General features: G+C 41.3%; 1 protein-coding gene across 1 annotated transcript; it reads right to left on the reverse strand.

The window, feature by feature from the left end:
* Positions 1–3761: 3761 nt before the first annotated feature.
* IRF6 (interferon regulatory factor 6) lies at positions 3762–26707 on the reverse strand. The gene is made up of 8 exons (XM_001366271.4): positions 26451–26707; positions 20458–20634; positions 14441–14645; positions 12412–12537; positions 9746–9907; positions 7515–7904; positions 6127–6245; positions 3762–4709 (listed from the first exon to the last, which is right to left on the reverse strand). The coding sequence occupies exons 2-8, from the start codon at positions 20629–20631 to the stop codon at positions 4485–4487; spliced, it is 1401 nt and encodes a 466-aa protein (XP_001366308.1). The 5' UTR covers positions 20632–20634; positions 26451–26707; the 3' UTR covers positions 3762–4484.
* Between the last annotated feature and the right edge of the window lie 788 nt (positions 26708–27495).

The following is a 27495-nucleotide window of genomic DNA, read 5'->3' on the forward strand; positions in this document are numbered from 1 at the left end:
CAACTGCACCAAAATGGTCCTACCCTTGACCAATAAATGTTGCACTTTCGTGTTTTTGAACTCAAAAGTTGCTTTATCTGATCATAATCTATTATTATTCCATCTTTCCTTGTTCTTATGACCCCCAACCCTGTTCTCCATCCCAACCATGACCTCCATTCCTTCTAGATCTTTCCCAAGCTATTAACCCTGTACTGGTTACACTCTTCTCCCTTCTCTATCTAGACCCTTTAGTTAACCATATCAACTCTTATCTCCTACCCTTGATTACCTTGCCCTCTTTAACTATCAAGTTTTGCCAAGTATCAACCCTAGATTGCTTCCACCAAAAGTCTTCTTTAACCCTATTCATATACTGCTCATTGGAGCCAGAAGAAATCATAAAACCTGGCTGACTAGGCCCACTGCAAATTTGTTATGTAATCTCAACTGAATTCTTTTTTTGTCTAGCTGGATTTGAATGAGAATTGATCCTGGAAGCCTCAGTGGGGAGGGACCTTGAGCTCTTCCATCTAGGCCAAAAAGGAACTAATGAATACAGGATTCCATTCTTTACCTCTTCTGTGTTTTTTCTTTCTTGCTCTTAGGTGAAGGAATATCACACTGTGTTGTCCTTGTGAACTTTGAAAGGTCCAGGGAGTGAGTAGCCAAAGGTTTGGAAGCAGGAGTCCATATCCAGACTTTTAGACAGAGACCAATGAAGAATAAAGCTGAAAATAATTTGCTTGTCCCAGCATGGCTGTGGATCAAAACCAAGAAGGGGCAATAACAACTCATCTGCTGCTAACCTATGCCATATTTGAAAGTAAATTTGTTGGAACAAAAGTTATATCTACTTTAAATTTGAGCCCACTCTTCCCCTTCTCCTAAACTCTGTTTAGGGTAGAATGTGCTTCCCCCCTAATTTAGTGACATGTTAGCACAATCCTTTTATTTATTTTTTTAAACCTTACCTTCAGTCTTGGGATCAATACTAAGTATCAGTTTCAAGGCAGAACAGTGGTAAGGACTAGGCAACAGGAGTGAAGTAATTTGTTCAGTCTCACAGGAAGCGTCTGAGGCCAGATTTGAATCCAGGTGTGCCCATCTTCAGGCCTGGCTTTTAATTCACTGAGTGACCTAGCTACCCCAAGTACTTCTATTCTTGCTAAGTCTTCATAGTAAATATCTCTTTGTAAAAGCTTTAAAAAAAATGCCAAGAACCCTCAAATGGACCTTTGATGTTGTTAGGTCAACATTCAATTCCTCTCTTTGATTCAATATCTCTCTCCATAGTGATTACTCCAAACTCTCTCATTTTCCAAAAGCCTCCCACCACATCCCTTCCCCATCCTCTCAGGGAAGGACTTAGCTTCAACTTCACTGAAAAAAGTTACGATCTCTAACTAATCTCTGTCTTCTTTATTTCACACCACTTGGGCATCTTCCATATTATCTCTACCTTCATCCAGGCTCAGAGGAAGAGAAGGCTCTTCTTGCCAAAGCAGACTGCGCTACATATATCCTTGATTCAATCACTTCAGATTTCTCCAGCAAATGGAGAAATTTTATCGTCTGCTCTTACCTTCAATCTCTCTACATCCCCTGCTGTCTACACATGATCATATCTTCTCCATCTCTACAACCACCACTTGACCCAACTATCCCTGCAATCATTCTATATCTCTTCCCTCTTTCACCTAAACAACTTGAGGTCACCCAGAATAAGTGTCCCCTCTTACCTCATAAATAAAACTGAAACTGCCCTCTCCAAAATGATCTCTACTCTCTTAATCGCCACAGCTAATGGCTTTCACCTCCATTCTGATCCTCTTTGATCTCCCTGTAGCACTGAATACTTCCAGTCAACTTCTACTTCTGGATACTCTCTCCTCACTAAGTTTTCATGGCACTGTTTTCTCCTAGTTCTCTTCCCATTTGTCTGACCATTCCTTTCCCAGTCACCTTTGCTGGTTCTTGGGGGATACCCCCACTAATAGTCTGTGCCCTTTCCTCTCGCTCCATTATCTTGCTTGATTTCATCAGTTCTCATGGGTTCAATTATCATCTCTATGCAGATGAATCTATCCAATCCTGTTCTCTAGTTCCAGTCCTGCAACACCAGCTCCTTTTTAGTCATCTCAAACTGAACCCTTTGAAGGTGTCTCAAAATCAATGTCCAGAATAAGCCTCTTCCTCCAAACTCTACTTCCAAATTTTTATTTAGGAAGCCAGATAAGAGTATCCCCACCCCCACCCCCAAATCACCCAAGCTCTCAACCTTGATGTCATTCTTGGCCTTCCACTCTTCACTCACCCTCCCATATGCCAAATCTTGTTTCTCCTATCACAATATCCCTTGAATGCAACCCCTTTCTTCCAATCACATAGCAATCCATCCTCAGGCCCTTATTGCCTCAAAACTGAATTATTGAAATGGTCTTCTAGCTTATTTCCTTCCCTTAGGTCTCTCCCCATGCAAATCCATTTCCCACTCAGTTGCAAAAGTGATTTTTATAATTCATAGGCCTGGGAGATAGCTGGGTGGCTCAGTGGATTGAGTGCCAGGCCTAGAGTTCAAATCTGACCTCAGACACTTCCTAGCTGGGTAACCCTGGGCAAGTCACTTAACCCCCATTGCCTAGCCCTGACTGCTCTTCCACCTTGGGACCAATATACAGTATTAATTCCAATATGGAAGGCAGGGTTTGTTTGTCTTGTTTTGTTTTAAAGAAAAAAAAATCATAGGTCTAACCCTATCACCTTGCCCTCCTCATCAACTCCAGTGTCTCCCTATTGTCTCTAGGATTAAATATAAAACATTCTGTTTGGCATTTAGTACTTTTCATAAAATAGATACTGGCACACATCTGCATCCAATCCAAATCATCACTGGATTGCCCTCACCAGGGAACCATTAACATTCCAGCTTTCCAACTCTTCACTGAAGGCAGCTAAGTATAAAATTGAATAGTGTTAGAAGTAAGAAGACCTGAGTCTGAATCCTGTGTCAAACATTCGCTGGCTCTGTCTCTCACCAAGGTGCATAACTTCTCAAGCTCGGTTTCCTTACACATAAAATGGGAATAATAATACCTACCTCCCAAGGTGAGAATGAAGCAATAATGTATACAAAACAGTTTTTCGAAAACCCTAAAATGCCACATCAATGTCATCTATTATCATAACTTTTATGTCCTGGGCCCATTTAGTTGAGGAAAATGTCATATACTCCCAACAGACTGGAAACTTCTTGAAGGCAAGGACTGTTATTTTTCATAGGATCCCTTGCGTAATACTTTGACAATTATAGGTGCTTAATAAATGTCTGTTGATAATATTAAGCCTCCTGATTTCAAGAATACCAGGAAACCCTAAGCGTCCCTCTGTTCCTATGGAAATTTATCCTCAAATAGCAGAAGCCCAACCTACCCCACTCCTGAGGTGGTCTGGAAAAAAAGGCAAAACCTCCATCCTTCTTCTGGAATGAGTGACCTAAGCATACACACATCAGCAACACACACATGTAATTGAATGACGACAAGGTAAACATAGCCCATTCTTCCACCAAATCCCCCAGTTAGCTATGTTGACAGCTTCCCTTTAGAGGTTCAGTTTATGAGACTTTACACACAGGTGACTTTCAGACTTTGGCACCCACTTCTATTTATATATTGAGCCAGGTTTCTAAGCAACCACAGCTAGCCCCTCCTTCCCACTCCCCCCAACTGGGTAATTTGCTTTGTAGTTGAGCAGGTCACACAGAGCTCCATCCTGAACAATTAGCACTTGATGGAACTTTAATGAAAGACAGACGATTTTGGTGGTCCAAGGACAAAGCAAGGTAGGAAAACAGGTTTAGAGTCAGAGGACCTCAGAGGGCATGTAGTTCAAATCCTTCTCTTTTGAGATGAGGAAATTGAGGCCCAGAGAGGTCAAGTAATTTTCCCTGGGAACCACACACGAGCATTTAAGTGACTTAGATTCAAACACAGGTTCAGTGACTTCCAGTCCAGGATTCTTTGCACTAAACCATTAGTACAGGTCAGGGGAGGGCATTCTGTTCTGAGATATTTTTACAAGGGGGAATTCAGTCACTGAGTAATGGAATGTTTGAGCTGGAGGGACCACAGAGATCACTGAGAGCAATCTCCTTATTTTTTACAGAAGCCCAGGGGCATGGTCAAGGTCACACAACAAGTCAATAGCTTAAGCTATTGAAGCCAGGTTTCCCCGACTCCCATTCTATGTGCTTTTCCTCCTATTATGCCATTACAGGAGGGTCTTTCCATATTGAAAAATAGGAAGTTTATAGAATCTGATCTTTTGATATAAATTAAAATCAAGTTTTTAAAAAAGCTAGGCAGAAGAGGAGCAGTACAGAAACTATTAACATTGTTACAGAGAGAAGGATAGAATTAAAAGCCAGTTAACAAATCTGAATAATAAAAAATATCCATATGTACAATATTTAGAAAAGGGGAAGAGAGCAGCAGCAATCAAGATCACTGGGCTGGCAGGGCAGGGGTCATATGCATGTTGGGGGGAGGGTTCATGGGAGGCCAGCTTTCCTGGGTCTGGAGAAGGCGATACAGCTGCTTCAAATGGGCAACAATATTATCTTTAATATCCGGAGTTGAGATCTGCAGGCGGACACTGCCACTGTCAAAGGACCGGGTAAAATCTCCAGAAAACATTTCGTAGATCATCCTTGCAACCACTGGAATAACCTGCTCAGGACACAGAAAAACGTCTTTTGAGGCAATGGAAATTTTAAATGCAAAAAAGGAGGGAAGGAGGAAATTAGTGACAGAGATCCAAGAAAAGAAAGAGCCCGTGAAGCAAAAAATAAACAGAAGACAGCATATGGAAATTTAGAAAGGCATAGAGGAAAAGTAGGACAATTTTGTGATTACTATGTTCAATTTATTATGTACTTAAAAAAAAACCCTTACCTTCCATCTTAGAATCAATACCGTGTATTATTTCCAAGGCAGAAGAATGGTAAGGAATAGGAAATGGGGGTTAAGTGGTTTGCCCAGGGTCACACAGCTAATTAGTATCTGAGTCCAGATTTGAACCCAGGACCTCCCATTTTTAAGCCTGGCTCTCACTCCACTGAGCCATCCAGCTGCCCCCACAAATTACTTTTAAAAAACTATATACAAGATAAGTTTACAGTTTCATATACAATCTTTTCTTCTATCCTTTGCATATTGAAACATCCATATTTATTAATACTTAAGTTCATAGCAAAAATTTTTATTAAAATTTTATTTTTATTTAACTTTTAACTAAAATTGTATTTTAAATTTTTTTATTAAAAAAATTAATTGTATAGGCCTAGAGATGGGAGGTCCTAGGTTCAAATCTAGCCTCAGACACGTCCCAGTTGTGTGACCCTGGGCAAGTCACTTGACCCCCATTGCCTAGCCCTTACCACTCTTCTGCCTTGGAGCCAATACACAGTATTGGCTCCAAGACAGAAGGTAAGGGTTTAAAAAAAAAAAATAATTGTAGTAAGAGGGATTTAAGGGATGAACAATTCTTTTCCATTAGTAAACATCAACTAAAGGCTAGTGCATATAGGTCATTTCAGGATAGAGGAAATACTGTCACCTGTCTGAGCTTAAGGCAGAGCCATCCTGCCTGAAGGCAAAAGACCTTAAGTAAACCTTCAGTCCTAGATGCCAAGGAATGCTAAAGGTTCCAATTAGGCAAGTAACTAATTAGCAAAATCAATGTTTAAACAAATTCAAACCATGACCCATCAACTCCTGGGAGATCCTCTAGGATCACTTTTAATTCAGATATCTTTGTTTTAAGGTCTCCTACAGTCTAGTGAAACATGCTCAAGACTTCCTTGGGTTCTCAGCAAGCCTGTGTTTAGTTCTGATAAGACCATAAAACTGTTCTGAGCAGACTTATGTTCAGAATCTTGTGCTGCAGAGGTTTAGCCCTCTATCTTCGGAGCTGGGTGAGTTTACTCCCAAATCTGCTATTATATGGTGAAATCAAACTAGTTTGGATGGCTGGACTTTGTTGAGCTCTGTCAGGTCTAATTCAGATGTACTGGAATACCCAAATTGTCTTGCTAGGCTCAGAGTTTGGAGAGAGGACCAAATTTGGCAATTTGTATTTCCTCACCTGAACCACAATGAGCTTCCTCTCTCGGGGTTTCCCATCAGGCCATTCTTCCCCAAAGCACAAATAGATCTCAAAAGGTGGTTGTTTCTCTAGTTGTCCTTTCTGGCGGGCAATGAGTTCTATGGAAGGTGAAATAAAACAAAATTCAGCATCTCAGGGAAAGGAAGAGGTGGGCTTTGGGTCCAAACTGATCCACTCTATTTCTAACCTCTCATTCTTTTCTCTAGAATTGTCCCCTTAAATCATCCACTTGCCTATGTGAATTGAAAGAGAACAGATTTTTCTTAACCGAGTCAAAAAAGCAGCCTATTTCAATTCATTTTTAACACCCAGGTCAAATTCCTAAGAATGGAATAAATTATAGCTTGGGGTAGTTTATTGGCAAGGAAGTCATTCTAGTGTATAATTGAAAATCTGTTACCTTAAAAAAAGAACTACATTTCCCGGGAGCCCACTGACTTCCTGTCATTATGTACTTCCTGTAGACAGAGGATATTAGCAAGTGGGCAGTCCTCTTGGATCTCTTTCTTGGGCTTGAAGCCAGCATGGTGGCAGTGGTAAGCTAAGCTCAGGGATTTTGAAATGGCTAATCAGTCATGGGCATGTGGTTTTTGTTTTGCATCCTCTTTATTCCTTTATTTCTAATGATCATTAATAAACCTCTTAAAATATAACATTTTTATTATTTGACATTAATTTAAATTTTTACACTAGTCTCCCATCTTCTCCAGTATGGTCATAGAAGGGCAGAGGAAGCCCACAGTTCAGATCCCAATCACAACTTGGAAGCTGGGTTAGCTGAGTGGTTAAGTCATTTTTATTCATCAGAAGGAGGGCTTCCCTCCCACTTTTAGACTATAGGGATATAAAGCATCAACACTTTTTAGACCTGGAGGGAATTAAGGAAAGAAAATTCAGTCTCCTTGGGGAGACACAGATGTGGAGGAAGAGGGAAGGACCAATGATAATGCAATCACATGGAGCACTCAGCATTCTTCCATGCTTTCATTCATTTATTCACTCTCTTTATCCTAAGGTCACAAACCATCCACCATTCAACTCATTTGCTCCCACCATTCTGTAGAAGCATAAGCACTTGAGAAACCACTAGCTGCTTGATCTGGGGTGGATTTAGGAGTTATTAATCAACCTGGGGTCTTCTCTGACATTTAAGACAAATCTGTCATCTTTACATTTCTCTCTTTTTTATCTTTGTCTTTTATCCCTCCATTCTTCTCCATTCCCTATCTCCGACACAAGCTTCCTTACAAAAATTTCCTGTCCCCTCCTCTACCTACCCCCCACCTTAACGTTCTCAAATTACTGAGCAGAAAAGAAGCTTCAGGGACAGAAATCTCCAGTGCCTCTTTGGCTGCTGGGAGACTCACCGCTGAGGAAAGTTTCCAGGCAGAATAGCTTGACCTTCTTTTGCCGTTCGATCAAGTTGGGGGCTACCAGCGAAGGGGCACAGGGCCCAGACCAGTATACCTTGCACTGGCATAATCTGATGGCATAAATGGCATGGCCACTGACTTCCAAGATCAGTCCCCGGTCCATGACATCCAGCAACCTGCTGGTAAACAGCTTCTGCTTTTCATTAGTGATCTGATCTGGCCCAGGGAACTTCACCTGCTCCAGGCTAACAGGACCAAAAAGCTCCTCCTGGTCTGGCATGGGCCCCAGATCACCGTAATAGAGTCGGCAGCCCTGAGGGTTGCTCACCGTCGTCTGCCCCAGCTCCTTCCCACGGTACTGGAATTTAATGTCCAAATCAGTCACTGGAAGACAGAGAAGGTATGGTTAGGGAAATGCTACCAACTGCTCCACCTCCTTGCCACAGAGACTATGCAAATTCGGCAGGGTCAGAGATTTTATTCCAGGCAGCAAGCTTCACCCCTAGTTTCCCTGCCCATTCCTCCCAATCCATAAACAAAGGAACTTAAACAATCCTTGCAAATGCACTTTTATAAAGTTACTTTGCCAGAGAAATCTGATCAATGCCATAGCAATGAATGATTCCAAGAAACCAGAGACAAAGCACGCCACCCTTCTACTGCTCAAAATGAAAAATTAGACATGCTTTTGGACATGTCCAAGGCACAAGGTTATTTTGTTTGAACATGCATATTTATTTGCAAGGTGTTTTTTTTCTTTTTTCTTTTTTGTTTCTGTTCAATCAGGGGCAAGGGGAGTGGGGGGGGGGGGCAGCAAATAAATAAATAAATAAATGAAATTTTTTTCATTGAAAATTAAGTTTAAAAAGCTATTCTGAAGAAATGAAACCTGTTAACCCATACCATCTCTGTACAGTGCTCAGATCCTAAAAGCTAGGACCTTGTCTTACAGGAACCGTGACCTGATAGCTCTGCCTCATACAAACCGGGCTCATTTATCAACAGAACTTGACTAGGAAATTGGTTTATGTAAACTTGAACACACTGTCTCATTTGAAGCACATTGTAGAGACCACAGAGACCAAATTAATAAGGAACACCAAATTGCTCATGCATTTGCCCAGGCATGCAACTTGCTCACACACACACACATGAGCATCTAAGTACTGTATTTTTTTTTATTAGACCAATGATGTCATTGGTGTAGGGAACTCCCAGTAAATAAACTCCTTCTATCAATACAAGGAGGAATCTGCTCTGCAGCCTTAGAGAGCTACCTCAGGGTACTTTCCCCAAGGTCATGCAGACAATCTATGTAAAGAGGCAGGACTTTGGCCCACGTCCTCCTGACTCACTTATAAGGGATAAAGAGGCTGGTTTGAGATCCACCACAGAATTTAAAGCTGGAAAGAATCTCAAAAGCCACTTGGGCATTTTAGGGCTGTAAAAATTAAAACACAAGAGATTTGCCTTGCCTGAGATCACACATATAGAAAAGTAGAATCAAACCTAGGTCTTCTGACTCCAAATATAATGACCTTTCTGTTCTTCCAAGTATCAGAGAGCTATAGACAACACACAGCTTATATTTAGTTATACTAGAAACAGATTCCCCTCCCATCCCAGCTTCACCTGAACTCCCCGTGATTATTCTAAAACCACTTAGCAACTTCAAATGAGAATATATATATATATATATATGCCATCCAAAAACAAAGATAGAGGAAGATGGAAGAACTAATAGAGAATTTATTACCTGGCACCCTGAACTTGACCTAATTAAAAATTAGATTTTTCTTATAAGTCCTTGATTTTCCCAAATACATAAAAATAACATTCCTCGTTGGATCCAATCTAACCATTAATACGCCTGTCCCTGACTGTGCCCTGCCCTCCCATCCTTTAGCTAGCACAGACATGCCCAGGCCTCCTGAGCTACCAGGCAGGTAAGTCACCTGGGGCTTTGACCAATGAGAACATCCACGTCAGCAAGCAAGAATAACCTGACATTTCTTCAGCATTCTCTACTCCTGGTAAATGGAGCCTTGGTGACTCACCAATCCAAGCTCCAGCCAGCCAGGAGCCCCAGAATTTGGCTACAAAAGGTACCTACAAAGGAGACCACTCATAAGCACTTGAAAAAGTCAGGAAACCTAAACAGCAGGTGGGGTGGGGAGGTAGACTAAAATATGAGCATCCCACAAGAAGCAGAGGAGATCACTTACTTGGGAGAGAGCTGATCCAAAGTTCTGGAGAACTAAAGAAGTCATGCTGCATGGGAGCTGGGGGCACTTCCATTTCCAGGGGTTCTGTTTTGGGCCACACTGCTTCAGGGCTGCAATTTCCCACGCTGCAATTGCCCACACTGGCTGGCGCCATAGGAGAGCCTGGAACACAGGCAGATGGGTAAGCATGCACACATCTACACAATGGCCCAAGGCTCCAAGAACTGTAAAACAAGCTCATCATTGGACCCATTTATGAGTCTCAATCAGCCATGAAAACAAGCACTGAATCAGCCCATGGCCTAATTGTAACTGGGCAGGCCTGCCAGGAATGGAATTCCTCTGTTCCTCCTTTCTCTCCTATTTGGGTCTTATGTTTCCATGTCTGAGAGACTGATCATGTTTGTTGGAGAAAGACAAGGAGACTGCTAAGCAGTGAGATAGAGAATAAGAGATATGGGGAGAGGTAGGGCACAACAAATTCAAATTTTTAAGCCAATTGGAATTTTTGCAAGGTTTAAGTGGTATGCTCCCATAAAAGAACTCATCTGAATTAATTAGTAAAACCTAATCAACATCAGTGTAAAAAAAATCCGTTTTCCCTTATTTGCCACGGCAGAATATTTGAAGGGATTTCTCTTCCTTAACTCATTCTGTCAAAAACCTGGTCCTGTAGCAATTCCGTAGCGCTCTGAAATCTCAGAAGCCAATGTTGCCCTGATAATTGACTGTGCACATATGGTGACATCGATGCATCCAATTTATAGACAACAAGTTAATTCCCAAGGAGGTCCTATGGTGAGTCAGTCTATGTCCTGAGAAAGGAATCTAGATCTCTAGAGTCCTGGCTTTCAAAATCTAGGTAGGAACGGAGCATGTGATAACACTAGCACAGTACACCATAGGTATGAGGCCACCCCCAAAACCTCTCCTACTGATTGCCTGGGTTGCAAAGGTAGCAGTAGTGGTAATGTAGAATAAAAATTCCTTGTGGGCAGCAATTGTCATTTATGTAGTTATTGTCTCATTTCCCAGGAAAGTGATTGGCACCTAGTAGATAGTTAATAATTCCTGTTTACTTGATTGAAACGTATTAAAAAAAAAAGAAACAGAAGAGGGAAAAGAAAAGAGTGAATCAGGCAAGCTGAAAAGAAGAGCTTTGAGGGGAAGAGGACAATGGAAAGAGAGAAGGGAAAAGCAAAAAGGAAAGAGGAATGAAAGTTTGTATGTGTCCGATCCTAAGTATAGGAAACTATCTCTATCTCAGATTGACAACTTGTCTGTAATTTATAATCTTAAAAGAAGAGGCTATTAACCTTTTGGTACCATGGACCTCTTTGAGAATCTGGCAAAACCTCTGAAGTTTTTCTCAGAATAACATTTTCCAATATACGAAGTAAAATACACAGGATCACTACAGAAACCAATTATATGGAAATATGGCTTTAAAAATATTTTTCACCCCTTTGAAAATCAGATGAAATCTATGGCTCTCTTCTCAGGAATAACATTTTTAAATATATAAAGTAAAATCATAGGATCACAACAGAAACCAATTATATGAAAATGCATTTTCCAAATTTTTTTTTTTTTAATTCACAAACTCCAGTTTACAAATGAAGTTCTGATCTAAAGAGCCACTGGCCTTTTTCAGGGCAACTTCTTTGGGCTCCTTTGCTAATCCAGGTTTTACAAATGGTTTCGGGTATCTCATCTGACCAAGGGGGACACAAGACAGCTACAAGAAAATGATGGTTAAAAACTTGCTTAACCGGAACCTACTTTTAAAAAAACAGTTCCATTTGGCCAGGAGCATTTCAGTGGAGAGTAGAGCCTCAGTCCAGCAGACTTGTTTTTGCTAAGCCAAAGGAATGTACAACAGAAGATTTAGTGGCCTCTCTAGCATCACACCACTGCATCTGGTTTCCACCAGTCTCTGAGCTTACTACGTCTAGAAGGCTGAATCTAAAATAGGACAGTAGGAGAAAAGAAAAATTCAAGCAATATCTAAGGTCTTGTTGATGTCAGCTGTCAACTCCACTTGCTTAAAAGCATATGCTTTTAAGGCATATGACTTTATGTATAAGACAGAAGGTAAGAGTTTTTATTTTAAATAAATTTTTTAAAAAACCCTAATTTTCACTAGAGGAATATCCTCTACTTAGATCTATTTAGATGAATATAGTATCTTCTTCCTCTGCCCTACAACCTCTGATCAGCTGTTTATTTCTTTTTTTTCCTGAGTCCCTCCAAGGAATAAAAAATGATTTGGGACTTATAACAACCTTTAGATGGTATAAATGAGTCACTATCTCTTTAAGAGTCCATTCCAGTCAAAGGAAAGTTCTACTAGAGGGCTAGTTCAAGGATCTGAAAAAGGCATTTGGTAACAACCCAACTTCCTCAACTGGGTATAAAATAATCTCCTAGTATTACTTCAGGTATGTTTTATACTCAAGTAGTATTAGAAATAGTTCTTAATAAACAAGATCATTAACAACAACTTCTTATTAATAGTTATTTTTTTAACTTCACACTTATATAACAAGTAGTTTCCTGATAAGGACCCTTCAAGGTAGGGGCTAGGCTAAAAGCACCAAGAACCCAGAAGAAAGTAATGAATGGTAGAGGGGCATGGCCACTTCCATCCTGTCCCCATCACATACCGTTGATGTTCAGGAAAGGGAAGGCTTCCTGGATGGGGATATGGGGCTGAGATTGATCTAGTTCATCTTCCTCTTCCTCATCTAGTTCATTATCCTTCTCATCCCATGGAGCAGATCCTGTGGACCCTGTGCAAGGGATAGACACAGAAAGTTTATGGGTTAACAGCTCAGATTGCATTTTTGTCCCTATAACTAATTTGCTTCCCATCATGTCCCACTCTATCTTAGGGGAAGACAGCACAGATTTTGGTTTGGGGGATGAAGCTTCAAGCCAGGTATGCTCCAAGTTAAGTCTGCTGATGATCTTCTTTTTGTCCCCCCTTTATCTGGTATCTGAGTCATCTTGACATAGTGGAGAGTGCTGAACTTAAAGTCAAGAAGAACTGAGTTCAAATCCCATCTTTGTCATTGCCTCTGCAAAGTTTGTCACTCATTTAGCCTCTCTGTGCCTCAAGTTTACTCACTTATTTATAATGACTGAGTTATATTAGATGGCCTCAAAGTTCTTTCCAGTCCTAAAACCTTCTTGATCTTTCCATCCTAATATGGTGTGAAATTATCAACCATATTAGAAAGTCCATAATTCCCACTCTAGTCTTCCTCCTACAAGATTGTATATATCTTACTTAAGGAGAAACAAAAATTTTACTAAACACCCACTATGTGATGAATGTTTGAGAAAAATTAATTCACTTGATCCTCACCACAACCTTGCAAAGTAGGTGCTATCATTATCCCCATTTTAGATTTGAGGAAACTGAGGCAGAGAGGTTGCCCAGAAGTGTCAGAGGCCAGATTTGAACCTAGGACCTCTCATTTCCAGACTTGCCTCTCTATCCACAGAGCCAAGTAGCTGCCCCAATTCTAAGGTCAATGGCCTTTGTACTATTTATCTCCCTCCAGTCTCTTTCTCTTAACATGATCTTCCTTAAACACAGCTCTGGCCACACCATTCCCCTAGTCAGTAACTCTAGGGGCTCCTTATTTCCAGGACCAAATAGGATATCTTCAGTTTGGCATTAGAATTCCTTGAACCCTCTGCCTTTCTTGTCTTCGTCTTTACCCGACACACATACTCTCTTTCACCCATCTCTCGACGCTGGGCATGTTCTCTGACTATCCCCTCATGCCTGGAATTTTCTCATGTCAACTGCCTTCAAATCCCAGCTAAAATCCCACTTCCAGTGGGAGGCCTTTCCTGAGTCCCCCTTAATTCCAGTGTCTTTTCTCTGTTGATTAACTCCAATTTATCCTGAATAAAGTTTTTTTTTTGGTACATAATCCTTTACATGTTGTTTCCCACATTGAACTGCAAAGTCCTTGAGGACAGGAACTTTCTATCCCCAGCATTTAACATGGTGCCTGGCATATAATTGGTGCTTAATATTTCGTGACTGAATAGAAGTCACATCTTTCCCCACCCCATCGTCATTTTATGACCTACATGTAACTTGTCATTTTGAGCAATTTTTCAGACCTGGATTTTTGTTTCTTTAAAAGGTCTCATTTTCATGACAGCTAAGCATCTCAGTAGATAGAGCACCAGGCCTAGAGAGACAGGAAGTCCTGGGTTCAACTCTGGCCTTAGACACTTCCTAAAGTCACTTAACCTCCATTGCCTTGCCCTTATTGCTCCTCTGCCTTGGAACCAATACTTGTATGGATTCTCAAATGGAAAGTAAGAATTAAAACCTTACCACCTTCTACTTTGGAACCAATACTTGGTATAGATTTCTAAGAAAGAAGTTGAGATTTTATTTTAAATAAATTTTTTAAAAAACCCTAATTTTCACTAGAGGAATATCCTCTACTTAGATCTATTTAGATGAATATAATATCTTCTTCCTCTGCCCTACAACCTCTGATCACCTGTTTATTTCTTTTGTTTCCTGAGTCCCTCCAAGGAATAAAAAAGGATTTGGGACTTATAACAACCTTTAGATGGTATAAATGAGTCGCTATCTCTTTAAGAGTCCATTCCAGTCCTTGGCACGCTGCCCATCTTCTCCCAAGGCAACTTGGGCCTCACCTGGGTTAATGATTGAGCCCTGGGGCTGGGGGATATCACAGACTTCATAGATCTTCACCGGGTTCATGGGCACCTCCTTGGTGCCATCATACATCAGGTTGAACTCTCGGCTCTTGTTCAGCGCACATCGGAGTTGGGCTTTCCATTTGGCCGGGTCGGGGTCATCAACCCCTTCCTGGTATTTCCCAGTTTCCACAGCCCAGGCCTGGTAGAAGCAGAACAGAAAACAGCGGTGAGGTCACGCTGCTGTCTGAACCCTCTGAAAGGCCACATCCTTGGCCAGCGCACTCACCCAAACCACCTTCCCACTTCCCCACCATCGTCGTCAGGGAAGCCAAAGTTGTAGTAGGAAACACCGCTGTCTGTACCCTCCTGGGGCCCGAGAGAGCAGGGGTAGGGGCAAGCACAATCACATTTAGAGTAGAAAAGACATCCTGGAGCTCGAGTGCTGCCTTCTGTCAGCCTTTGGTTCAAATAAAGCCAAAACAAACAAAAAAAAAAGGCTGGCAGATGAAATAAAGTGTTTTTGTTGCTTCATTCTCCCTGCCTTCAGTCCCACAGTGTAAATAAGGGCTGTCATAACCAAGTGACCCAAGACTAAAAACCTTCAGGAAGTGAGGGAACAAAGACAGTCCCTGGGGTTCTGCTCCCCAGCCACCCACTCCTGGCCCCCACTGGCTAAGGGTCGTGAGTCCTAAAGAGAGATCGGGCTTGCTAAGGGTCCCAATTTCCCATATTTTCCCCTATAAAATGAAGAGGGGTTGGATCAAATAGCCGTCGAGACTCCCTTCACACTCTAGATCTATGAGCCAATGAGCCTGTCCAAGATTTTGGCATATAAACTCCTCGAGGTGACAGGCTGGGATCTTTTATCCCCAGAGCCAGCACAATGCCTGGCACAAAGCAAGAGATTAATAAGTGCTTGATGAATTTTTAGACATGACTGATATGGGTATTTGTTTTGCTAGACTAGGCATATTTGTTGCAAGACTTCTTTTTTTCTCCTTTCTTCAATGGGCACAAGGGTAAAAAAGACAAAACAAATGCTTGCTAGTTTTTTTTTTTAATTAAAATCATACCACATACATATAACCTATATCAAATTGCTTGCTATCTTGAGGTGGGGAAAGAGGAAAGGAGATAATTTGGAATTCAAAAAAAAATTTTAATGAATGCTAAAAGTTGCTTTTACATGCAATTGGGGAAAATAAAATATTTAAAAAATTAAAGTCATAGGAAAAAGTTTTTTTTTTTTGAAAAAGTTTTTTTTTAAAGCACAAACCCAAAAATAAATGCTTGTTGCCCAACTGATTATTAGCTTACAAAATCTTATCTGCTCCAATGTTTATAATTAGTTTCCCTTGAGAAAACTCAGTGGCCCCTTGACAATATATATTTGATGATGGACATCATAAGCACATTTCTCAGGCACGACAGGAAAGGGCAAGACAGAGAATACCCCAGAACAGAATTATATCATCCCCAATCATGGACCCAGCAAAGAAGAGATAGGAATGGGAACCAGGAACCCTCCTGGTCTACTAGCTAGTAGATTTACTTTTTCCTCAATATGTCCTTTCTTTCCCCATTATCAAAACCTCAAGTTTTCTCCAGGAATATTCCATTTTTGTTCCAATTAAAAAAGAATTTCTCATTTGAAAGAAACACTACATTATGGGAAAGACAGTCAAGATGTGAGTCTCGTGCTAATGAGATGGTACTGCTTCTGCTAGATTAATATTTACTCTTGTGTGCCCACTGGCTTGGATCCATGGAGAGAATGTTCTGTGTTCTGGAGTAATGAGGAGCATTTGGTAGTAACAGCTGCAGACATGAATAGGAGAAGAGAAGGATGAGGAGACTGGAGACAGGCAGGAAGGGATCTCTAGGAATCATCTTGTCCTACACCCCTGGTTTAGAAAGGAATGTTTGCCTCTCTCTGGCCAGAATGATGGTTCTCTGTTATATCCTTAAAGGTGGTAGAGGAGTGGGAAGGAGATGCTAAGCCTCTTCTCCATCAATTAGAAGAGCTGAATAAATTATGGTATGTGAATGCAATAGAATAACATTGTGCTGTAAGAAATAATGAAGGGAGAAATCTAGGAAGACTTGTCTAAACAGATGCACAGTGAAATAACCCCAAGAAAACAATTTACATAATAACCACAATATTTTAAAAATAAACAACACTGAATAAATTAAAACCTCTGATTAACAAAATGGTTAACTACAGTTCCAGGCAAATAGCTGACACAGTGCTGGCCCTGGAGTCAATAAGATCTGAGTTCAATTTTGCTCTAAGATACTTTTTTTAGGTGTGTGATCCTGAGCAATTCATTTGACCACTGTTTGCCTCAGTTTCTTCATCTGTAAAATGGAGATGATCATAGCATCTATATCCTAGCTTGTCATGAGGAACAAATAAGATAGCATAAGCATTTAGCATAATGCCTACCACACAGTAGGCATTTTATAAATGTTAGCTATTATCATTAATTTCAGAGTACCCATGATGAATTATGCTAGCTCCTGACAAGAGGTATTGGACTCAGGGTACAGAATGATATATAGATACATATATAGTATATTTTTATATATGTACCTATATCAATACATATTTAAATATATTTATATGTAATATTACTTACATGTTATAGTCATTAACTTTATATATTAGAGTAGAATTGTATAGTCTACATATTCATAATATATTTGTATGTATTACTTATATTGTCTATCTATATTTTTTTAATCCTTACTTTCAGTCTTGGAACCAAAAATAAGTATCATTAAGTACTTGCAATTAATACCAAGAGCAAGAAATTGGGGTTAAGTGACTTGCTCAGAGTCATACAGCTAGTAAGGGTCTGAGGAATATTTGAATCCAGGACCTGCAGGCCTGGCTCTATCCACTGAGCCACCTAGCTGCCCCTTCTCATTATAATATTAAATACAAATAATTTATTATATATCAGAGTACTCTCAAATTAATCTATTTTCATATAGCATACATATATTTGTTTGACATGGCCAGTGCAGTGTTTGACTATGACTATTTTTTGACTATGAATATTTTTTTAAAAAGACTTTGTTTTTCTTTCTTCTTTTAAGGGCAAACAGGTAAGAGGGAAAGAAATAGAATTTTGTTAAATGTAAATATTTAAATAAAAAGTCATCTAACACCTTCTGCTGAGGTTTGAAATTATCTCCTCATTGGATATTCAGGTTCCTCCTTCTAAATTTAGTAGTGTTGCAAGTTCTGCCAGGCTGTCCAATCTCCTCAATTCCTTGTCACGAAAGAGAGAGATGGAGGAGTCAGGTTCCTGTTCCATCCCACTGGACCCCAGCTAGGACCTCCATTTCCCTGTTCTCCAAAGCCTCTGTAGAAGCCTGACTCCTATTTCTCAGTGGGAACTGTGAGATGGACAGGTTGATCAGAGGAGGTACCACTTCTCCCAACCTCTCCACAGAGCTACCTGTTTCATCTCTGACCCAAACTCCTATCCTGGGCAGTAAAATCTACTCTCCAAAGCTAGGCAGATTTTGGCATAGATTCTGGGAATTTCAGTGACTGGCTTGTATCCTTTATAGAGAGCTGCCAGACACTAACCCCAGAAACTCAGCACCAGCCTTCCTGTTCCCTGACACTTTTCTTCCCATATCCATGAATGTAGCTGCTACTGTCATCAGTTCCTCATAACTCCAGAACCTCCATGGATCCAAGTCAGCAGGCAGATGGGGTAAATGTATCACTTCTCTTCTCCTTAATGAGATTCAACAAGATGAGCTCAAAAGTTCCTTCCAGGTCTCAAAAATCCCATAATGCTCAGATTCCTAGGTTAGATATCTTCAACTAGTCTTTAGAGTGGTCTCAATTTCCTTGTATAAAATGAAGAAGCATCCCAAAATTCACAAGGATATGAGAAATATGAGATAATAGAGTTAAGAATGTATTCATTTCCCACTCCAATATCTCTTCATGACCTTGGGTTCTCAACGGTTGTGTCAACAGAGTAGAAGGCAAGCTCTGGCAGGTCCTAACCAAGCTAGAAAGGCTATGAATATGTATGTCCCTAGTAACAGACTTTGAACCCATCATCAGAAGACCAAAACAGATAAGTTAGAAAGGGTTGGCCACCATCAGATCCTTTTGAGAACTCATGAAAATAGTCCACTGAAGGTATTAAGGAAAGAAAGCTAAGGTATGAAGAAGTGGTAATCTTGATTAGCAAAGGTAACACATGAACACAATCATAGAACTTTTTTTTATATTTATTTTTTTATTTGAATTAATTTATTTAGTCAATTAATCATAGAGCTTTTAATGCAGTTAATGGAGATAAAAAAAACACTTTGGACATAATAAGCCTAGGATATCTTGCATATGTAAATTCAAAATCTCAACTCCTCCCAGATTTACTGGTATCTCCTCATTTATTCCACCCTAAGAGCTGAGACCAGAGACACAATTACAGCCTTCCAAATGTTTAGGGAACCCGGTCCTTTGATGAAGGTTCTTTGAAGAACATGACCCATTCCAAAAGACAAGTATTGTCCTGCTATATGTTTCTCTCCAAATGGCACCCATGTAGCATGCACCAAGCTACATGGTAACAAACCTGGGAGAAAGAATCTCCCTTCAACCACCCAAAGCACCACAAAGTCTAAATCCTGACAAAGACAGGCCACTCACTATGTGAGCCTCCTCAAAACCAACCCCTGCCTACCCACAGACAGACACTCAAAAAGCAATCCAGTTATGGAGCAAATCTCCAGGAAAAAAAAATGCAGATGGAATGAAGTCAGAAACATGGAATAGAGGGGAGGGAGCAAAAGAGGACAAAAAAGTCATATTACCTCTTCACAACCAATTATAATACAGTCTTATATATAAAACTATGCATTATCAATTTCCCATCACTGTTTAACAGATAAGTTAACAAAGATATCCCCCACTAGGTCAACATCTTTCTGCCCAATAACCTACAGCCTCATTTTTCTCCTTTCCTTTTTCTGACTCTGAACTAGCTAGGTGGGGCCAGGTTGACTTAGCTTACTTAAAAACAAAACAAAAACAAAAGCAAAAAATCCCTCAAACATATCAGGTTGGGTCTTTCTTAATATATATTCTTAGACCTCATGGTGAAGGGTAAGGATGAGAAGAGAAGGAATTCAATAATACTAAAATCTCATCTACATAGGGAACTTTATATATTGAAACACTTAAGAATTACCTGGAACACAGAGGTTAGATGATTACCCATATTCACACAGTTATTATGGGTCAAAAGGCAGAACTTCACCTTGCCTCTTACCCTCAAGACTATTTTTCTTATACAAGAAATCCCTTTGTTCTCAACACAGCTTTAGCAGGAAACTAGGGAAACTATTGTACAAGACCCAATATATCTGACTTTAAACATACATTTCTGCTTGCCTTTACCCCTACTTTATCCCTCTGAATACAGTGAATAGAAAAGGCAAGGAATATTCCTACCTTTCCAGTATTTCTCTTAGAAAGTATCTGATGTAATATTAAAAAAATATAACCATAGGCAAAACCTAAAGACCAAAAGATAGGTTTATTAAGTAGTTGATCTGGAAAGAATCATCACCAACACTGAGTTACTTTGCCAGTTTCAAAGGTTTGGGATTGGGAGGCAAGAATAGTTAAAAGAGAAAGTTTTGAGTTTCTTACAGGTAAGGATTACTTCCTATGGGTACATGTAACTCTAAGTCATTCAGAAACATGTCAAGCCATCAGTCTAAACAGATCTGACCCCCTTTCTTTGGTCATGAAATCTGCATACTTCTGATCACTAAGAATTAATAACCATCTTTAGTTATGTAGACACACATCCAATCTTCTGGAGTTATCTGTGACTGTTAATGTTGAACATAATATGTACACGCAGGAATATTTTCATAAACCCGAAAAGTTTTTATTTTAAGACAGACTTGGTGCCAAAATTAAAAAACAAAACGGAGAAATCCAAAGGATCTTAAATGTTTTTTACCTTAAAGATAGTATTCTCCTCCTCGTGTTGGGGGCTATGTCGGGTTGCATGTTTCCAAGGAATCTGGAAGCGTTTAGATTCTCTGTGTAGCCAGACAAGCCCAGGGTACATCCCACTGTCTACTTGGGCCACAAGCCAGGGCTTCAGCCGAACTCTTCGGGGTTGGAGGGCCATGATCTGGTTTAAGGTAGAGGAAAAAAACAAACCATGAGAATTAGGCCAGTCACTGGGAGCTGGTCCCAGCTACTATTCACTCATGATAGATAGAGCTGCAGTTTCATCAGATTAAGGTACAGAAACCAAATATGGGAATAAACCATGCCAGGCGGGAAAGAAAAGAAAAAAGGTTAAAAGGTTCTTTTGATTCTTATTCCAAAGCCATTTATACTTCATGTGCTAGCCAAATCGGACTTATCATGCAAGCAGATCACATTTCTGCTTCTATTTAAATCCTGCCACAGAAAAATAAAAGGTGATGTCATCCCTGCTGGAACACAGAAGGCCTTCCTAACGCACCTACATACAAATAGAAAGGAGATGGCTGCTACAATCTCACCTCAGAACAGGGAAAAGAAAGGTTTTAGAAACAAGGGGTTAGCAAGAGAAAAAGAAACATTTAAGAAAATAAGGAGAACTGGGGCAAATAAAGATGGAGAAAGAAAGAGGAAAAACAGAAAAGAATACCAGTTTCCAAATTCCTCACTTAAATTTAGTAGTCAGTGTGCCCACAGGAACTCAGCAGTCCTAGACCTGGAGTCTAGATCCCTTCATCTTAGCTATCCAGGGATACCATGCCAGGAATAATAATAGCTGATGTTTTCATAACGCTTTAATGTTTCCAAAACACTTTCCATACATTATCTCATTTGAGCCTTACAATGATCTCTGAAAATAAGACCTACAAGCACTATTAGCTACAATTTGCAGATGAAAGAAACTAAGGCTAAGTGATTTTTTTAGTCATATAACTAATGCCAGTTCAGTTCACCAAGAATTTTTAAATTCACCTGTCAAGCATGGTTCTGTTCTTTAGATGTAAAAACAAAAACAAAATCAACCACATTCAACTAGACCTTCAAACACAAGTCTCCCCTGAACCCAGGTCTGGAGTTTATCTGCCCCAAGACCATATATCTGTCCAAAGAAAAAAAGCCTAAGCAACAGAACCATTATGAGTCATGAAGAACCTGTTCCCTCAACAGAAGAATACTGGAAAGTTGGAAAGTAGACAAAAACTCAATTTGAGGGACAGCAAAGTGGCTCAAAGGATAGAGAGCCAGTTCTGGGGATGGGAGGAACTGGGGTCAAATTTGGCATCAGACATTTCCTACCTATGTGACCCTGGGCAAGTCACTTAATCCTAATTGCCTAGTCCCTACCTTTTGCCTTGGAACCAATACTTAGTATCAATTTTAATGCAGAAGATAAGGATTTTAAAACAAAGCAAACAAACAAAAAATAAACAAACAAGCAAAAAACTCTTTTTCCTAGCAGTTGAGAAAAAAGGCAAAGAACAATGACCATCAAACATCACATTTGCCTTCACCAGAGAACTAGTGAAAGTCATTCCATGATTTCCTAACCTAGATAGATCTATATAGGATAGACCCACAGCATGTGAGAACTGAAACCTACTGGGCTTCAGTTGCTGGCCAGGGTAAAGTCTGCAATTGATTCTCAAAAAATTTACTGGCACAAGAGATAACAACAGGGCAACCAGTGTCAACAACAGGAAACAAAGACAAATCTGAGTCAGATGGGCAAGGAGGAAAAAGCAAAGTGAGAATAATCTTTGATAGATTGTTGTTGTTTTTTTGTATTATTGGGGGGAGGAAATGGGGGTGATAATTTTAACCTAAACATAAAGTCATGGATTTTAATCTCATTTTATAGATGAGGAACTGAGGCTCACAGAGGATCAGTGACTTGCCCAGTATAGAATATTTTATATATATATAGTCAGAAATTTTATATGTGCTGGCTAGTTTTGTTGAATTGTTTTCTTATCTTTCTTTTTAAATCTTTGTTTTAAAAGATGACTTGATGGGGAAGGGAGAGGAGGAAGGATATAGTCAGAAACAAACATGTTGTAAAAACAAAAGACATTAAAAATATTTTTGGTGGCAGAACCATCTTCTAAATCCAGGCTCAGCATAATTTCTACTCTATCTCCTGGCATATTCCTTAGTGGTGCCAGCTCAGGGTCCTAACCTCTCTCTGGTGGAAGCTGATCTGAGAATAGGTTTGGGAAGAGGAGGAGTAGATGGGGGAGAGAAAGGAGTAGTCATCCTCACACCCAGAAAGATTCCCTGAATCAGTCAGAAACCAAACCGGCTGACTCAACACAAGGCACCCACTCAAGAGTAGCTCAACTGAGTGGGGTAGGTGAGCACAAAACAAAACAGTGGAGTCCAACATCCTATTACCAACTCTTTCCCCTAGACCAGGCTCCTCAATACCCAGAGGAAATTAATCCAACTCAACCATGATGGTCACTTTAAAAAAGCAGGTGCCAGGTAAAACAGGGCCAGTACTCATCATGAACCTTCTGACCCAGTTACCAAGGTCTTGTAACTGGAACCTTTTGAAAGAGTGATAGGATAACTCAAAGCCTTAAGGGAGTGAGGAGCACATTTAACCCCTAAGTATCCCTTTCCCCAAGAAATCCTGGTTCTGGGGTTTGGGGACATGAGCAGGAGGGTGAGGAGGGAGCAACAGTCAGACCAAGAGATTCACAACATTTGGAAGTAGAAGGGAGCAACTATCTAGTCCAACCTACTCAGTTTACTGATGCAAAAACTGAGGGGAAGCCCAGAGAGATTAATGTCACCCAAGGAGTAAGTAGCTGAATCAATTCAAACCCAGGTCTTCTGACTCCAAACCCACTGTTTTTAAGGATTCCAAAAATGTAAATTTCCACAAGGTGTGGAAATGGTCTCCTTTCATAATCAGCTGCGTTATCTATACAGATAGGGAAAACAACCAGGCTGGGTCAGAAAAAGTTTTTCAACAATTCTTTTTGTAATCCTGGCAGATCTTGTTTCTGAGCCTGAAATATACATGGCATCTATCTTGTGACCATCAACTTTCAAGAAAAGGGGCGAATCTACAATCCATTAAGTAAAGGCCACGGGGCCCAGAGAACAAACTTCAGTTGGATGGAGGGTAAGGGAAAGAGAGGGAGAAAGAACTAAATGTCCATGAAAACCAGGTGCCCCACATTCCTGCATTCAACCAAGGAAAATAATACACATTCAACCTCCCTTCCAGGGATCGTGGCAAAGTCTCCTCTGGGATAACAGCCTCTACCACTATCTTCCTACCTTGAAGATCAAAGCTTCTATGTGAAGACTCACAACTCCCCTCAAAACACACCCACTCACCCCAACCAGGCCCACTCTTCGATAAAGTTGCATAAGTTTTCTGCATCAAGCCAAACACATTTCAAATAAGGACCATAGCTGCTATAAGAGGAAGTGGACATGGAAGAAATTTAGGGAGAAATTTAGGGGTAAACAAGCCAAAACAAATCCCTCTTTCTTCCCAAATCACTTTCCTCCTCAATCTTCACATTCATGTCATTTAATAAAGAAGGCCTAGTCAGCAAAGGACGACAAAGACCTGGATATTGGGAAAGGAGAAGCTCAAATAGGAGATAACCATACCCCAGCCACATACTCTTCACAGAAGAATTCAGTCCTAAAGTACCTCAACACCCAAATTGTAAAGCCTGGGCAAAGTTATATATAGATCAGATGAACCCTGATGCCCAGTATCTTTTGCTGTTGTAATCTTGAAATGTAGGTCCTGCTCCTCCAATAGCAAGAGATTAAATCAACCTACAAAACCACAAAATGATAAATTCTGAGCTGGAAAAAGCCTTAGAAGTTATCTAGTCTAACCCCCTTCTCTTATAGAAAAGGAAACTGAGGCCCAGGGAAATGAAATGTCTTAACTAAGGTCAAGGTCACACAGGTAACAAATAGCAAAGGTGGAATTTGAAGCCAGATCTTTGGACTGCCAATCTTCACTGCCTCATGATGCTGCAAAGTATCCAATGATAATCCCCCAAAGTAGGCACCCAAAAGCATCCATCTAGTCAGGCTCTTCTTCAACAGTACCTATACAACTCTCAGGATTTCTACACAACCGTGTCACAAAGCTCCTTCTACCTCCCTAAAGACTAGTTCTTTGAGAAGATGCTCCTAAGGCCACAGAAAATTGAAAGAGATTGCCTGATGAGAGCAGATTTTTCTCTGTATAAAACTTCTTTAGCTGGGGTCCTCCAATAGAGAGACCTCCTGTTCCCTTATTGATCCACAAGGTTATTGTTTCACTTTGTTCAATCCTTCCCTTCAACTCTTCCTTCCCAGAAGTTAACCTTGGACTCCAAAACTACACAGCTCTGGCTGAACTTAGCTTCAAGGATGAAAGTGGAAGGTGTGGAGGGGTTGGAAAAATCATCCAGGAGTGTGTCCTCCAGCATGTACCATACACACCCCTCCTTCACAATACCCACCCCAAAAGCACAGGGCAGAAGAAAGGAAGGTAGGATTCATTCCCTCCTTCACCAGGTACAGATAACAGTAAGACCACGCATTCCCTCTCTCTCCTCTGAGATTGCCACCCCTCTAGTGAAGGCCCTTTATCATCTCAAGCTCTGATGATTGTAAAACAGTTTGCAGGTGGGTCTGCGTCTCTCAAGTCTCTCACCCCTCCAATCCATCCTCCATTCATCAGCCACTAAAAATGATTTTCCTAAAGTGTAGATTGGACAATGTCACCCCCTTCAATAAACTCCAGTGGCTTCCTCTTAGCTCTAAGAGCAAATACAAAATGCTTTATTAAGCATTCAAAAGCCCTGCAAAATCTAGCCCCTCCTATCTTTCCTCTCTTTTTAAACCTTAATCCTCATACATACTCTTTGATGTAGTGACACTGGCCTCCTGCCTATACCACAAAAAGTCCCTCTCCCAGTCTCAGGCATTTTCTCTGGCAGGCCCCCAAGCTCCGAATGCTCTCCCTCTACAGTTCTGACTACACACCTTCCCTTAAACCCAAATAATCCCACTTTCTACAGCAAGCCTTCCCCTTCTTAATTTCAGTGCCTTCCTTCTGTTAATTATTTCCTATTTATCTTGTACATAAGTGTATGTGTGTTTACAGGTTGTTCCCCCACCCCCCAGCCCCATTAGCTGATAAGCTCCTTAAGGGCAGGGGCTGTCTTTTTTGCCTTATTTTTTTATATCCTCAATGCTCAGCAGTGTCTGGCACATGGCAGGAGTTAAATAAAAGTTACTGACTGGATGATTCTTCCACATAAATTCTGATGTTCTCTTCCCACTTCTCAACCCCTTTCCCTCTATCTATAGGAAGAATGCCACGCCTCCCCTTCCCAATTCCCAACTCCCCTAAAAAAAAAAAAAAGCACCACACCCGACCAACTCAGCCTCTCCCTCTATGGCACCTGGTTTGGCCACTGGAGTCTGTCTGTGGGTGTTTCCCAGGCCCAAGGCAAGGGACCAGGGAATGTCAAAACAACAGAAAGGGAAATAACCTGTCACTGGACCTCTTTATCCCATATCCCAAAAGATCCCCCAGCACACCAAGGCCTTGCAGAAGCAGCTTTGGAACCTCCTCCCTAGTGAACGGAGCCCAGCAACGCAGCGAGTACGGAGGGGATCCCGCTCCTTGGCCGTTCCAGGTGGGGAACTTGAGAGTGGGGGGGGGGGTTACCCCATTTCAAGCAAGGAGAAAGCTTCCTCTCTAGCTCTGGACTTCTCTCTGAACTACAAGTGAGCACTTGGCCCCAGAAGTGAACACCTACCCCTAAACTAGTCCCCGGTCAGGAGTTTGTGCACCCCACCCCCACCCCACCGCACTCACACTCTTGGGGCGACCGAGGCTTCCCTCTTTCTTTAACCTAATGCCCCCGAAGCAGGCGTCCCGTCTCTCCTCTGACTAGCCCCCCCAAACAATTCAGCTATGCTCACCCGCCACCACAGCGCTCCAGGCCGTCGGAGGAGTCTGGTGGAAGACTCTGATCGGGCGGAGACTCCAGGTTCGGTTCCCAGTCCCACACCAGCCCTTACCTGCCCAGCCCAGGTGCGCGGGGCTTACGTCACCGCCGCTGTCCCTCCCCTCAGCCTAGTGGCCCAGGCCCCGCCCCCTTGCGCTAGGATTGGCTGCGCCGCCAGGAATGTGATACTTCGCGTTCCTCCGCGGTCCTTTTCCGTCTCCCTCCCTCTCTGATCTGCCTGGGGCGGAGGAAAGTCCCAGACTTGGGGTCCTCTTCTAGGCACCACGGACTTAGGGTCTTGAGACGTGGAAAGGTCCACGAAGTCTCGCCTAGGCTGAGATTCAGGGTTATCTGCCCCGTATGGATTCCCTAACGTTCACTTAAGACTGTTAGGCTCAATGTGCAAATGCTTTAATCTTTGGGAGGGGCAAAGCCCCAGGGTCCAGCCCCTTTGGGTTCCCTCAAATCAAAACTGGCAATTTATACCCCCCCCCCCCAGCCAACGATGTGCGAGGTCTTTTTCAAATCTGAGACGCAACTCCCCTTTCCCCTTTTCCCTCTCCGCCCCCCTGCGTTTCAAACTTCAGTCCATAGGGATAAGCCTACAGGGTGCGGACACCCCAGGAAATGGCCATTAACTCTGAGACGGAAGGTGTGGCAACTAGTAACGTTGGCCTTTGGGGAGGCTGAATGTTACTAGTTTAAGTGAAGGTTGTTAAAGACCGAGGCTTAGTTCTTTCTCCAGGACAGTGTTTAGTCAAAACTGGAAAACATGGTATGGCCTCTGTTCAATTCGTCAAGCATTTATTGACCCCCTACTATATACATACAAGGCACTATGCTAAGCGCTGGGGATATTATGGGGTGAGTGTTGGACCTCTAATATTCCCCCTTTATCACCTCTCTTCTTTAAGTGACAGGAGAGATAGACAGACGGACAGAGACAGAGAGAGATACCTCTCTTCCCTGAGTAGTAGGAGAGACAGACAGACAGACAGACAGACAGACAGACAGACAGA

The sequence above is a fragment of the Monodelphis domestica genome, chromosome 2 (genome assembly GCF_027887165.1).
Source record: "Monodelphis domestica isolate mMonDom1 chromosome 2, mMonDom1.pri, whole genome shotgun sequence".
NCBI classification, from domain to species: Eukaryota; Metazoa; Chordata; class Mammalia; order Didelphimorphia; family Didelphidae; genus Monodelphis; species Monodelphis domestica.

Coding starts and splice junctions, on each gene's coding strand:
- IRF6 (XM_001366271.4), bottom strand. CDS start 20,631: ATGGCCCTCCAACCCCGAAGAGTTCGGCTGAAGCCCTGGCTTGTGGCC. Junction 14,646..20,457: donor AGGAGAATACTATCTTTAAG/GTAAAAAACATT, acceptor TGCTTCTACCAG/GCCTGGGCTGTGGAAACTGG. Junction 4,710..6,126: donor GGAAGCTCATTGTGGTTCAG/GTGAGGAAATAC, acceptor TGTCCTGAGCAG/GTTATTCCAGTGGTTGCAAG.